The sequence below is a fragment of the Mercenaria mercenaria genome, chromosome 3 (assembly GCF_021730395.1).
Source record: "Mercenaria mercenaria strain notata chromosome 3, MADL_Memer_1, whole genome shotgun sequence".
In the NCBI taxonomy this organism is placed as follows: Eukaryota; Metazoa; Mollusca; class Bivalvia; order Venerida; family Veneridae; genus Mercenaria; species Mercenaria mercenaria.
The window spans coordinates 16,850,823-16,866,491 of NC_069363.1; the positions used below are offsets into that span (position 1 = coordinate 16,850,823).

The following is a 15,669-nucleotide window of genomic DNA, read 5'->3' on the forward strand; positions in this document are numbered from 1 at the left end:
AAGAGTACATAACTGCATCATGAATTTTGGCTGAATTATGGCCCTTTTTGAGTTAGAAATCTTGGTTAAGTTTTTCGTACCAGTTCATATTTTTTGTAAAGTGTTTGACATATGGCTTTGAAACTTTTATCACTTGTTTAGTATAATAGTCTCTATCTGTGGGAAAGAGTACATAACTCTTTCATCTATTTTGGCTGAATTATGGCCCTTTTTGGTTCTGTTTTCATACAAGTCCACGTTTTGTCAAAACTATTTGACATATGGCTTTTAAACTTTGAACACTTGTTTATCATTATGATTTCCATCTGTAGGCAAGAGTACATAACTATTTTGACTGAATTATGGCCCTTTTTGGACTTTGAAATTGGTTCATACATTGCCATTTAGTGCAAGACTTATCGAAATCAAAGAAATACAGGAACATTGTTTGTCTAATCTATTTATTTCTTTTGTCTGAATATCTGTGGAAATATTTTGACCCCATTCTTCAATCAATTCTTCGAATAGTCGAGCGCGCTGTCATCAGACAGCTCTTGTTTGGAAATAACTTGAGAACCACTTGACCTACAATGTTGAAACTTAATAGGATGATTTGACATGCAGAATAGATGACCTCTATTTATTTTGAGGTCACTTGATCAAAGGTCAAGGTTACAGGAGCCTAAACAGTGACTTGAGAACCATTAGGCCAAGAGTGTTGAAATTTAGCGGGATGACTGGACATGCCAAGTAGATGATCCCTATTGCAGCCAACCATCAGTGTCTCTTTGACTTTCGCTCCTGACCCCTATTGCATGGTTTGCACAGGCCATGAAAAGTCCTTGAATTTGATGCCTACTCCTTGAAAACTTCTTGAATTTTGTAACAGTCAGAAACTACTTGAAAACTACTTGAATTTAGGTAAAAACAGACAAAAGATGGCAAATAGTCCTTTAATTCGTCGGGTGCAAAGTGAAAACGGACAAACATTATAAACGGACCAAAATAAACTAAAACACGACGGAAAAAAACCCAGCTGTTACCGCCATTAGGGCCTGCCACGGAGTTGGCGATAGTACAGTACAGTACTGTACTTTACGAGTTTAATGCTCTTTCAAGTAATTTTCATACTGTGTAATTTATCCGCGATGCATTGAAGGTCATTTCTGGTTATTTCATGTCTCAGCAACAGTGACATTGTGCCCATTTTAGTCCTTGAAAATGGAGGAAAACTACTTGAAAACTCCTTGAAAACTACTTGAATTTTTTTTGGGAAGGTCTGTATGAACCATGTATTGACTTCTTGCCTATAGGGCTTTGCATTGGGGGAGACATGCGCTTTTTTACAAAAGCATTTTCTAGTTCCTGCTTTCAGTATAGAGCTTGCCAGGGTAGGCAGTACATCACTACATGCACCAACAGTAATTCCTGCTTTCAGTATACAGCTTGCCAGGGTAGGCAGTACATGCACCAACAGTAATTCCTGCTTTCAGTATACAGCTTGCCAGGGTAGGCAGTACATGCACCAACAGTAATTCCTGCTTTCAGTATACAGCTTTCCAGGGTAGGCAGTACATGCACCAACAGTAATTCCTGCTTTCAGTATACAGCTTGCCAGGGTAGGCAGTACATGCACCAACAGTAATTTCTGCTTTCAGTATACAGCTTGCCAGGGTAGGCAGTACATGCACCAACAGTAATTCCTGCTTTCAGTATACAGCTTGCCAGGGTAGGCAGTACATGCACCAACAGTAATTCCTGCTTTCAGTATACAGCTTGCCAGGGTAGGCAGTACATGCACCAACAGTAATTCCTGCTTTCAGTATACAGCTTGCCAGGGTAGGCAGTACATGCACCAACAGTAATTCCTGCTTTTAGTATACGACTGCATGAGTCGGCAGTACATGCACCAACAGTAATTCCTGCTTTCAGTATACAGCTTGCCAGGGTAGGCAGTACATGCACCAACAGTAATTCCTGCTTTCAGTATACAGCTTGCCAGGGTAGGCAGTACATGCACCAACAGTAATTCCTGCTTTCAGTATACGACTGCATGAGTCGGCAGTACTTGCGCTTACAGTTGTACCTGGATTCAGAGTACCTGTAGATTTAGGAAATGAATTTTACTTTTGGCACTTTTTAAAATGCTTCTTACCAGAAGATACTGGGTTGGGTAGTATGTGCAATGCTTCCTTACATGGAGATGCAGGGATTAGACCTTCAATTAAGTCACTTCCTTGCAAGAAAACGATACATGCTTTTCTAGGAATGGCACATAACCATAAGTGCTCCTCAGAAATCTTTAAGATTTACAAAAATATATTTGTAGATAATAAAGGAAATATTTTCATTATTGTAGAATGTGTAAAAGGAAAGCAGACAAGACTAAAGAAAGTTTAGCACAAATAACTATCCCCGACGACACCCCCTTTGGACCGGATGGTACAGTAAGTATTTAACTGTTTTACTTAAGCCCCTCAAAAGCTTGTATGTGGTATGGAATACAGATTTGTTTTCAGCTATGTGTCTGTCGGTTCTAAAAGTAATGCAATTCAAACTTGGAATTGGTTCAAACTTTTACAGAATATTGTGAACACTCTAAGAATTTTTTTAAAGGGAATCTTTTGTTATTTTTCAAAGCTCTTCACGATAAATAAATTGCACAAAAATATTGTTTCTAATGTTCTAAAATATTGTTGACAATGGCAGAAACTTGTAAAATTTCTTTTTCATGTGCAGTTGACCTTTTATATAAATGTTTGTTTGTTTATTTTGGGATTAACGCCCTTTCTCAACAGTACTTCAGTCATGTAACGGCGGGCAGTTAGACTAACCAGTGTTCCTGGATTCTGTACCAATACTCTGCAAGTAACTCAAGTCAAGTCAAGTCAAGTAAAATTTATTTAAAGTCGGATATCACAACAATACAACACAAGCTGTGGAACTGCCAACTTCCCAACATGAATTATCAGAGGTGGAGGATGAACAGACGCAATGTTACTGAGCTAAACGGGCATAAATAGTAAAAATACTGTGGATGTGGCTGTGGTACTGCTGAATACATAAAAAATGTCTTTAATATTTATCGCCTATTGATCTTTTTATACTAATTAATTGTCATGCAGCAACGTAACAAAATTTCCTATTTTATTTGTGACGTATTTTTAATTCTACCGTTTCAGGTGGAAGAGGGAGGAATTGACAGATCATCAACTCGATCTATAAATAGTGTAAGTTATGAGTTAGACATGCATGCCCTTCTTGTTTTTATCTGAGAATTATCATAGTTTCTTGCCAACTGTTTTAAATAAGCAAGCATGTATTTAGTGAGATAATTCAATAAACTTGAACACGTACACACAAACACATTGGACCAGTGATAGGATTAAAAACCAAACAGCACAGTCAAGGAATGGGCCAACTTCATTTAATTTGAAATCAGTCACGCATTCTTAACCTCTATGCTGGAGACCTTTTATCAGAGACTATATAACAGATCGCTGATTCATTTAAAACACTTTTTGCAGGTCAGTGCAATACTTCTATTAATTAATTTTAAGGCATATATGAAGAAGATACCTTGGATCTTCCTCCATCATTAAAAACTGTAATGTTGTAATACGCCTTGAACTGTATATCAGCAAGACATAAAACCTAACAAAACAAAAAAGTGTATAGCTGTCTGGTAACCAGACACTTAATGTACATTCCAGTCACCGGTGACCGTAAGCCTAGCCTGTCCTCTTAAGGTCTTCAAGGTGTCAGGTATTCAATTTGTTCAGGAACATTATAAAATAATGAGTGAATGTTTTATGATATTATATTTGCTTATAATTTAGAAAGCAATATTTATATGTAAAGAAATATTAAACTTAATTCAGAACTCCGTCACAGTAGTAATATGTTTGTATTCCAAGGGTTAAAAATTGGATTGTCACAGAAGTCCTAATTAATGGGGAAACATTTAGTTATCAGATATGTTCTGCAAAGTGAAAGTACCACATTTATACAAGCTTAACAGTATTTATAGATAGGATAAATTATTTTCTGAATAATATTCAAAATATTTACTATAGTAAGAGTTATAATGTGCTCATTATGTAAATAAAAAATTAATTAAGAAAATATTTTTAAGATCATGCTTCCTGCATGTTAAAAGGGGATTCTAACATTTTCTTTTCATTTTTGTATCAAATCTTACAAAGCAATGCTTCATCTTCACCATCATCTTCATTCCAATTGGAACTGATGGTCTAAACATATGTGTCAATTGATTTATATGAAAGTATGCATTTCTTCATTTTATTAATTTATATAAATGTATGCATCTTTTAATTTTAACATTAGCTAATTTTTTGTACCAATGCTAATCGTATTTAGACAGAAAGCATATTCCCAAATACATTGACCAGCCGTTGTTAAGGTCCATATAGGACTGATTAATGAAGAGCTATAGGCCATAAATTTAGCAGAAAGTGCTGTTTTCATCATGTCTTGTATAATTAGATTAAGGTAAATAGTACTTCGATGAGCTGTCTAGGCTCATCCTTGCCTTCTCGTTTTCAGGAAGACGTGTTATTTTGAATTTCAGATTGAACGTCAGAATAGTAATGACAGTGGCTTTGACCCGATGACACCACCGGTTGGCAAGTTTGATAAGCAACCTAAGTTTGTTAATGTATCCGGGTTGAAAAACCCGCAAGTTCTGCCAAATGGCTATTGTACGGCAGAATTTGAAAAAGGTCAAAGCTCTGACATAGATCCTGGTTCTCCTGCAGTTGAATTGGGTTCTTTACATACTTCCTTAGATAACTTACACTTTGTTCCAACAGAGCCAGTAGTAGCTCAAGTTGGCTTTGTAATGAATGGGAACTATGGGACTGGTAGTGAAACGTTTGTGAAAAAAGTGGACAGAGATACTGTTCTTAATGAAACAGCAGTGAAAGCGAGGGTAAAGAATGATTCTGGGGATTCTGGTGTGAGTGATGCTTATTCAAAAGCGGCATTAGGTAGATCAGGAGAAAAGATGAATAATGATAATGGCCAAGATGTTGATGAAAAAAATGCTAACAATGATAATGAAATACCTGATTACGTGTCAGGTGATAAAGTCATTAACTCAAGTTTCAAAACAAGTAGTATTATAATACCAACGACTTTAGCATTTTCTGAATGTTCATTTGATAATAGTTCCTTTTCTGATCGGGAAAATGATATTACAAACAGTCATGTTTCAGATACATGTGTTGGGTCTTCACCTGACTATGTTAAAGCACAGTCGCCACATGATAATGTAAATGCTTTGTTATCTCCTGAATATATTACAGCTCAATCACATACCGTCAGTACAAACATAAAAGCAGATAATCATCAAGTCAGTTTACCTAAACACAAAATTCAAAATAAAAGTAATGAAGATAATGAAAGTATCCCTGAAAAAGTCTTTGCAAATGTTTCTTTCCAACCATTAACCAATATTCCATGTCCCAGAAGTATGGATGAGAGTGATGATTCCAGTATTGAGGAAGAAACTGTATCATCACCTACACATGCTGATGCTTCTTCTGCTCCTGTAAAGCCTCAGTCTGGTACAAGTAAAAGTGACTACATAAAAGTAACAAATAACAGTACACCTATGATTCACATTCCATCCAACTCTTCGAAATCTTTATCACAGCCAGTAAATGAACATGGTCAGGCCTCAGATTATGTTACGACTACTGACATGCCAAGCATGTCGATAAAATGTGCTCCTCAGCAGCAGGAAAACTCAGGTACTAGTTATGTCACATTGCCTAACACTGGAATGCCAGTGTCAGAGAGGACACATGGAATCCCAGTCCAGATGTTGTGTGTTAATCCACATCAAAAGCCAAACGATGCACATGTTTCTGTATCAGAAAGTCAAACCAGCAAACAGAACTCGGATGTTTCCTTGGGTTATGTAACTTCTGTAACAAGCCTGAATACTTCAAACTTAACACAGTCCTCACTGAATTCCTCCCCAGTTAGTTCGCACACAACATCTAATCTTCCTTCTACTGACTCTAACTATTTTTCAGAAGATCCAAATGTTAAGATTCCTACACCTGCATCTGACCAAACTAATATGACACTTCTTTCTGTTTACAGTTGTATGTCTTCTAATGTTGTTAATGATAACCATGCAGCTGGAGGATATACGTCTCATTCTGCTGTTGCTCAGGGTCCAGTTCCTGTTAGTTCTGCTCCTATTTCGGTAACTACTGGTGGATATTTGCCCCATTTAAATCCTGTTCAAGGTCAAATGTCTCCTGGTGCTACTGCTGCTCAAAGTGCAATGTATTCACCTAATGTTCAGGCGTCTTGTGAAGGTGAACGAGATGTTGCATATCCAAATGCTTCAAAAACCGTTGACTCTACATCTAGTGCTAATAGTGGTTACGTATTGTCAGAAAATAATCCTTTCCCAAAATCAACAGAACAGACCTCGTCAGGGTATGTAACAAATACAGATTCTCCTGCTACATTTTCTTCTGTGGCAGCTGAAAGTTATGATGTCAGTCCCCAGTATAGGCACACTACAGCACAGAAAACTGATAGTCAGCTTAAAGAGAGTTACACAGGTAGTGACTGTACGGATCAGTCACTATCTTCTGAATCGGGGATGGTTGCATTCAACAATGATCAGCCTAAAGAAAATATCCCAGATAGCCATACCAATAAAACAAATGAATCACAAAAACCAAATAATGTGCCGACCAGTGAAATGCAATTACCAAATGGCTATGTGGATCATCAATTTATACCTAAGGGAAATGTTTACAAAGAACAACCTTCTGTTGAAATGAGAAATATTGAGAATCAGAATAATGGGGATGATCAAGGCAGTAAGAGGGGATCAGACTTCGGTTTAAGCAGCCTAGAAAATGAGAGTCCAGAAACAAATAGAAAACTGAAAAATGTACAGACTGGATATGTCTCATGCGAGGTTGCAAAGTTAACGAAAAATGATGGTCTCCATATGTTGTAAAAAGCCTCAATGGCCAGTTTTTAAAGCTCACAGACTCGGAATCACTTGCTCCTCACCAATGCACTTGTGAGGAAGCCAGATATTTGGTATACGATATGTCGATAGTCTACCGTAGTGCTTACTATGACTGAAATAATGTCATTAGCAGGGACTTAGGTATTCTTCTACCATCAAACACTGGAAGGGTGCAGTGTAACTTAATTGAAATTATTTCAATGTAACTTCAAGTCCAACAACACTAACATTATGCCTTTGGTCACCACAAAGAAAATATTTCAGAATTTTATAACTGCCTTCTTACAGTCATATAAAATGTTACATTGTAACACAAAACTTCTATTTCACACTTATCTACGTGAACAATAATATTGTGCCTTGCAATTAGGCAGATATGTACACCCATTATACACAAATACAGCAAAATTTTAATATTCACGATTCATTCTGATCTCTCACCAGGTAAGTTGAAATATAGTGAAACAGAAACAAATAGTAGTTGATTTGCTCTTTGTTTTTGTTGTTGTTTTCTTTTAAATATCTAGTTATTCACTGAAATTAAACCTTTGTCTTCTAATAACATTTATACCATTAAAACACTACTCACAATTTGTCGCCATTGTTAGCAAACAAAATCTACGGTCTATTTACAATAGTATTTTGTCAAATGTACACATGTGTTCAAAAGTTTACCAAAGCAGGTCTTGGATTAAAAATTTATCACAGTAAATGACAGGAAATATTGTTTCTTGACACTTAATCTGTCATTTATTAAAGAAGAAAAACATGCTGCTGTGGTAAGTTATGACTGATTACTGTCTTCTTCCAACTTTGCAAAACTATTCAGAGGGGCCTTCCTGGCCAATAACTTGATACCACTTGCCCCATACTGCTGTCAGTTCGAAACCTTGCTCGATGTATGTTAGAAAGCTATCTGTCTGGTTTGCAGAATGTTAGTGGTTCGATGCATGTACCTGCCCATACCTGCAGTATATCACGGGGGGTGGGGGAGGGGGAAATATGCGGTCTACATTCACCGACAAAAGCTGAAAGTACCTTTAAGACCTAAAATCATGCCATTGTGACTTAAAACACGTCGGGGAAAAAAAGTCAAAAACCTCAAATAAGTAATTTTGTATGAAAGGGAATACTGATGTTCCTATAAATATTATTTTGTCTTCTAACATGAGTAACATGTAAATTTATTTGCATGTTAATGACATGTAAAGGGTAATTTGAACAATTGCTCATTTTTTATTTGATTGATAAATTCACTTTCGCATAAAGCTTTTGTTTGTATATAAAGAAAAAGTGCTATTTTCATCAACATCTTGTGCCTTGTTCATTTCTATGTATTTGTATATATAGACAATATATATGTAAATAATATTGTAACATCAGACATTTTATGTTGATACAATTATTCACATGTGATATTCTGCATGTATTATGCTTTTATATGTTATGACATGACACATGCAATTTGATGACTGTTACTGAAAAAAGGTTTGTTCAGTTTAAATTAAACAGCAATACTTCACTAAACTGCATGCATAGCAAAGGGTGCTTTTGTGTTTCCAGCATTGCTAAGGGATCACTGAACTTTGGTATTAAATTCACATTTTTGATATACCTTTTTAGCTCACCTGTCACATAGTGACAAGGTGAGCTTTTGTGATCACGCAGCGTCCGTCGTCCGTCCGTCCGTAAACTTTTGCTTGTGACCACTCTAGAGCTCACATTTTTTGTGGGATCTTTATGAAAGTTGGTCAGAATGTTCATCTTGATGATATCTAGGTCAAGTTCGAAACTGGGTCATGTGCCTTCAAAAACTAGGTCAGTAGGTCTAAAAATAGAAAAACCTTGTGACCTCTCTAGAGGCCATACATTTCACAAGATCTTCATGAAAATTGGTCAGAATGATCACCTTGATGATATCTAGGTCAAGTTCGAAACTGGGTCACGTGCCATCAAAAACTATGTCAGTAGGTCTAAAAATAGAAAAACCTTGTGACCTCTCTAGAGGCCATATATTTCACAAGATCTTCATAAAAAGTGGTCAGAACGTTCAACTTGATGATATCTAGGTCAAGTTCTAAACTGGGTCACGTGCCATCAAAAACTAGGTCAGTAGGTCAAATAATAGAAAAACCTTGTGACCTCTCTATAGGCCATATTTTTCATGGTATCTGTATGAAAGTTGGCCTGAATGTTCACCTTGATGTTATCTAGGTCAAGATCGAAACTGGGTCATGTGCGGTCAAAAACTAGGTCAGTAGGTCTAAAAATAGAAAAACCTTGTGACCTCTCTAGAGGCCATATATTTCATGAGATCTTCATGAAAATTAGTGAGAATGTTCATCTTGATGATATCTAGGTCAAGTTCGTAAATGGGTCACGTGCCGTCAAAAACTAGGTCAGTAGGTCAAATAATAGAAAAACCTTGTGACCTCTCTAGAGGCCATATTTTTCATGGGATCTGTATGAAAGTTGGTCTGAATGTTCATCTTGATGATATCTAGGTAAAGTTCGAAAGTGGGTCACGTGCCATCAAAAACTAGGTCAGTAGGTTAAATAATAGAAAAACCTTGTGACCTCTCCAAAGGCCATATTTTTCATGGGATCTGTCTGAAAGTTGGTCTGAATGTTCATCTTGATGATATCTAGGTCAAGTTCGAAACAGGGTCATGTGCGGTCAAAAACTAGGTCAGTAGGTCTAAAAATAGAAAAACCTTGTGACCTCCCTAGAGGCCATACTTGTGAATGGATCTCCATAAGAATTGGTCAGAATGTTCATCTTGATGATATCTAGGTCAAGTTCGAAAGTGGGTCACGTGCCATCAAAAAGTAGGTCAGTAGGTCAAATAATGAAAAAACGTTGTGACCTCTCTAGAGGCCATATTTTTCATGGGATCTGTATAAAAGTTGGTCTGACTGTTTATCTTGATGATATATAGGTCAGGTTTGAAACTGGGTCAACTGCGATCAAAAACTAGGTCAGTAGGTCTTGAAATAGGAAAACCTTGTGACCTCTCTAGAGGCCATACCCTTGAATGGATCTTCATGAAAATTGGTCAGAATGTTCACCTTGATGATATCTAGGTCGTGTTTGAAACTGGGTCACGTGCTATAAAAAACAAGGTCAGTAGGTCAAATAATAAACAGAAACAGAAAAACCTTGTGACCTCTCCAAAGGCCATATTTTTCATGGGATCTGTATGAAAGTTGGTCTGAATGTTCATCTTGATGATATCTAGGTCAAGTTTGAAACTGGGTCATGTGCCATCAAAAACTAGGTCAGTAGGTCTAAAATTATTAAAATCTTTTGACCTCTCTAGATGCCATATTTTTCAATGGATCTTCATGAAAATTGATCTGAATGTTCACCTTGATGATATCTAGGTCAGTTTTGAAACTGGGTCACGTGCGGTCAAAAACTAGGCCAGTAGGGATAAAAATAGAAAAACCTTGTGACCTCTCTAGAGGCAATATTTTTCATGAGATCTTCATGAAAATTAGTGAGAATGTTCACCTTGATGATATCTAGGTAAAGTTCAAAACAGGGTCACGTACCTTCGAAAACTAGGTCAATAGGTCAAATAATAGGAAAACCTTGTGACCTCTCTAGAGACCAGATTTTTCAATGGATTTTCATGAATATTGGTCAGAATTTTTATCTTGATAATATCTAGGTCAAGTTCAAAACTGGGTCACATGAGCTCAAAAACTAGGTCACTATGTCAAATAATAGAAAAACAACGTCATACTCAAAACTGGGTCATGTGGGAAGAGGTGAGCGATTCAGGACCATCGTGGTCCTCTTGTTCATAATATGTAATGATTCTTCAAATCTAGATAAAAGAAAAATACACTGCCCTATTTAAACTTATGAGTTTGAGTTTAGACACCTAGTGTATTATGAATAATGACACAAGGTTCGTGTACCTTTGTTTCAATGGGCAGTGAAATTCGGTTGTATGTACAAATAGTTTTCAGTTTGATGTTAATATTATGCACAAGAATTATGTATATGAAATGACATTTTGTTGATTCTCTTTCATTTGAACATTGTATAATGAATATATACCATTGGCTGCTTAATCTGGGTTTGACTGTAAATAATTTAAATTCTTCAGATCTTATATATACCATACTTTTCAATAAGCAGTAGCTTTTGACATTTATTTATTTATTCGTGGTGCTTTTATTCAATACATATTTTTTACAAAAATGTGCAATATGAAGAGGGAGGATGTTGAGATATGTTGTTTTGTGACTTTTTAGGGAATGAGACATTAAGCCTTGTTAAGAAAAATGTGTTTATATACTAATAGACTGATTTAAAGGTAACCTTTTGTCAAAATTAATTGCTGTTGATTGTAAACTTATATTTGAAGCCGTGCAAAACTAGTAATATAAATAGTTGACTGCCAGTTAAAAGTCATGAGTTGGTTATTATAGCATTTGGCACAATCTTCCAAAATTTTCAAGCATGACAGAAGACGAAACGTCTGTAATTATTCGTCAGCATACTATGATAAATAAAGGAATTTTAGGGGTTTTTTTTGCTTAAACTGTCATTTTGAGCACTATTCTCACTATTCTGGGCATATCAGTTAAGTTATCTAATCGATATACTGTTGAAATGGCATTCAGCAAGCGTACACTAACGTGCTACTTATGTATCATTTTTCTTGCTTTTAATGGAATGGTTTTGTGTCATGAAATCTTTAGGTGTTATTGGCTCATAAATCTATGTTATCTGTCACAAAATATGTCAACAGATATAAAGTTCCCTGTTGTAATACGTTTTGGAGGTTAAAAAATTGAATTCAACCAAATTGTAAAGAAATCATTTATTGTACGACACGCATATAAATTATTTTAGACAGAGGATGGTTAAACTAAAAACTTTCTGGAAATTTCTGTTTACAACATAGACAGAATTTAAGACTGAATAGTTTTGGCCTTCAAATGAAGCTTGCAGTAGTACCTTCATCTCGTTTTCGTGAATGCTTTGTACCAAACATTTTTACTTAAGAAAGAAAAAAAAATAACTTAAAGAGAGAAAGAAGGATTTACAATTCTGGTCAAAAGAACATTGCTTATTAAATAATTGGTAAGTCTGTGATAAGTGATGACTGGGCAACAGAGTGGCAGATTATTTTATCTGAATTTTCGTCAAGGAAACCAGACCTAATTAAGTTAATGTATTTGCAGCTTTGAGTCAGTATTGTGTATTAAAATTAGTGTAACTTTATTTCACTTTTGTGATATGTTTATAGCATTTGTTACTGCTGATTGTTTTATATGACAAAAATCAAAGTGCTGTTGTTGTTTTTAGTAGTAGTTTTATAATTGAATTGATTGTCGTTCTTTATATGAAATACAATGCAATTTATACAGAGTGTCTGTTGTTGTGCCATGGCGAAGTAAATAAAGCTAAAAATGGTGGACATTTTATCACCTTTTAGAGTATATGTTAACAATAATTTTGCCAAAGGCATTTTAGCATGGTGTAAGAATACCTTTAAGTTTTCTGTTATATATATTTCATAAATCTATTTTTTGATACGTTGATTTTTATTAGTTTTGTACTTCGGTTCAGGTTTTACAGGTCTTAAAATGAAATGCAAACAATTTGTTGTCTGTTTAGTTTTAATTTTTGCCATGTGCATTTTGTACAATTTACGTACGAAAGTTTTTTTTTGTAACCAAGTTTATACAGTCTCTTAAAAGAAAAACAAACACTTTTTTTGTTTGTTAACATTTATGGAGGATCATCATGTGTTTAAGTGTAAGGTTAACTAATTTTCAATAAGTAAATTTTAGATGCAATATCTCATGATTGTCTTATATATTACTGTTAAAAGTATTCGTATTTGGTATGTAAAAATAGACACATTGTTCCATACCTTGTCAATGGCATAGGGTTTAGTGGCCAGGTGGTTAGGTCACAGACTTCACTGGGAGCGTTGAATTCTTCATGTGCCGAAGCCATCCAGCTGGTTTACGGAAGGTCGTCAGTTCTACCTAGGTTCCTGCCTGTGATGACATAATACACATAGGGACACCTCCAAAGCTGGAAATTCGTCATATGACCTACGATTGTGTCGGTGCGACATTCAATGCAAACAAAACAAACAAAATGTCAACGGTATTAACAAAACTGCACAATTTCAAGCGCAACGTGGAACATTAGATTCAACATCAGCACATTTCAATATGATATGTTTCTTTTACCTCCTTATATGTTGGGCATAGTTGTAGTTTTTCATTTTCTTTATTTTGTTTATGTACCTCTAATGTCTTTCTTATATACTAAAAATTTTTGATCAATTGTAATTCATGTTCTGTTCAGTCGTAAATCTAATTCTGTAGAAGTGAGATGATATTATGATAACCGCATTGTTTCAGACGGTGACTGTTCAAATTTAATTTACCATTACGTACATGTCTGCAACTTCCATTCACCAAACAATAAACATTTTATGTATAACTTTATAAAAGTCAGTTTTCATTTGCTTGTAGTTCATTTTGCAATATTCATGCCTGTCAAGAAAGTTGAAGCAAAAAATTGTAACACATGGCTGACGTCATGTGTGAAATAAAGCCACTACATCTAATTTACATTTAATTTTAGTGTAAAAACAAATTGAGCTGATATTTTAAGTGTAGTAGACGGTGGTCGAATTGTTATAACTGTTAATTAGAAAACGTTCTGGTGTTTTAGCAGGAATAGCTAGCTTGTGATGTTTGTGTCTACCCACATTGAATTTATCAAAGTCATCAAATAAAATTGATAAGAGCTTGGCAGATGTTATAATGAAAAATGAAACTGGTGAAATAACATCAATATTATATGATTGTTGTTCGAACATCTGTGATTTTCAAAACCTTTTATTATTCATAACTGAAGTATATAACTTTTAAAAAGACTGACAGTTTGTAATATTTGTGCATTCACATGATAATTTTGGTGTAAATAATTTCAGTAATATGGGTCCAGAATTTTGAAGTATTTTACAGAAGTAATGATTTGTTGCAGCAGAGCATTTATACAGTTGGAATTCATTAAAGATATATAGTGACATAGTGATAAGGTGAGCTTTTGTGATCACCCTTCGTCCATCGTCCGTCGTCTGTGCGTCCGTCAGTCTGTCAACAATTTCTTGTCTGCACGATAGAGGTTTCATTTATGATTTTATTTAAACCAAACTTGCACACAATTTGTATCACCATAAGATCTTGGTTCCTTTCTTGAACAGGCCAGATTCCATTATGGGTTCCAGAGTGATGGCCCCTGAAAGGGCGAGAATTAGCTATTTTGACCTTATCTGCACAATAGCAGCATCATTTATGATTTGAATTTAATCAAACTTGCACAAAACTTGTGTCACCATAAGATCTTGGTTCCTTTCTTGAACTGGCCAGATCCCATTATGGGTTCCAGAGTTATGGCCCCTGAAAGGGCCAAAATGAGACATTTTGACCTTGTCTGCACAATAGCAGCTTTATTTATGATTTGATTTTAACCAAACTTGCACACAACTTGTATCACCACAAGATCTTGGTTTGTTTCTTGAATTGGCCAGATTCCATCATGGCTTCCAGAGTTATGGCCTCTTAAAGGTCCAAAATTTGCTATTTTGGCTTTTGCAACCATAATGCGACTTCATTTATGGTTTGATTTGATACAAGCTTCCAAAATATCTTCACCAACAATAAATCTTTGATTCCATGACAAATCTGTCAACTCCAGTCGTAGGTTCCAGTGTTATTTATATGTGATTACCTCCCCTGATTGTAATCAAAATGGATTTATATCAGTAAGTACTTATAGGACTTATGGTCAGAGACCACCAATTCAAAAAAGTACAGGGAACTTACTGGGAATGAGGTAAGTGTATACCTGGGAATAAGGTAACGTCTGTGCGTTCTGATTGGTCAGTCATGTAAACAAACCCAGGAAGTGATTATTTTTTCAAAATTGATGTTTTTTCACTGCATTTACAGTATTTTATTATAGATTTTGACAAAATTTGCTACATTTTATGTGTATTGAAAAAAAGTTTTATCAAACGAATTTCTCCCGCCATGTCAATGATGTAAACAGGGGGTCATCTCATTCACGCGAAAATTACTTAAATAAAGTATCACTATTCATATGTTTTTCGTCCGATATTTTGGTAGAACTAAGACAGTTCTTGAAAAACTTGTAATTAGATATACATGTTTCGATGTATGGAAGGCCGTACACGCCATAATGTTACAATGTAAGTCTATGGGAAAACAATTGGTGGTCTCTAACCTTATTTGAAATTTCAGTATTGTCATTCATTGGACTGAGACAATCAGGGTAGATAACTATGGACTGATTTTATGTCAAATTACCTCCCTTTATTTCAAATTAAAGTGGGTATATCTCCGTAACTAATGAAGATACTGATCTGAAATTTCATTTTTGTTAACAGATAGACTTGGACAATCAGTGAAGATACATATTGACTGAATGTATGACAAATTACCTCCCTTTATTTTTTATCTAAATGAATACACCTTAGCAGCTTCTAATGAGATTGGTTTGAAATGTTATTTATGTCTTCCATGGTAAGAAATAGGTCATATTAGATAACTCTTAATTGAACAGTTATCGATATGAATACTTAACTAATATATTG

General features: G+C 35.3%; 1 protein-coding gene across 3 annotated transcripts in view; it reads left to right on the top strand.

Annotated features, from left to right (window-relative positions):
• LOC123525364 (uncharacterized) overlaps nucleotides 1-13,926 on the top strand; it is a 100,672-nt gene extending 86,746 nt beyond the window's left edge. For all 3 annotated transcript variants that reach the window (XM_053537928.1, XM_045304352.2, XM_045304351.2), the window contains exons 15-17: nucleotides 2,339-2,426; nucleotides 3,162-3,209; nucleotides 4,571-13,926. In XM_053537928.1, coding sequence (XP_053393903.1) covers nucleotides 2,339-2,426; nucleotides 3,162-3,209; nucleotides 4,571-6,991 — 2,557 coding nt within the window. In that variant the 3' untranslated portion in view covers nucleotides 6,992-13,926. The remainder of the gene's footprint in view (nucleotides 1-2,338; nucleotides 2,427-3,161; nucleotides 3,210-4,570) is intronic.
• Nucleotides 13,927-15,669: the final 1,743 nt, after the last annotated feature.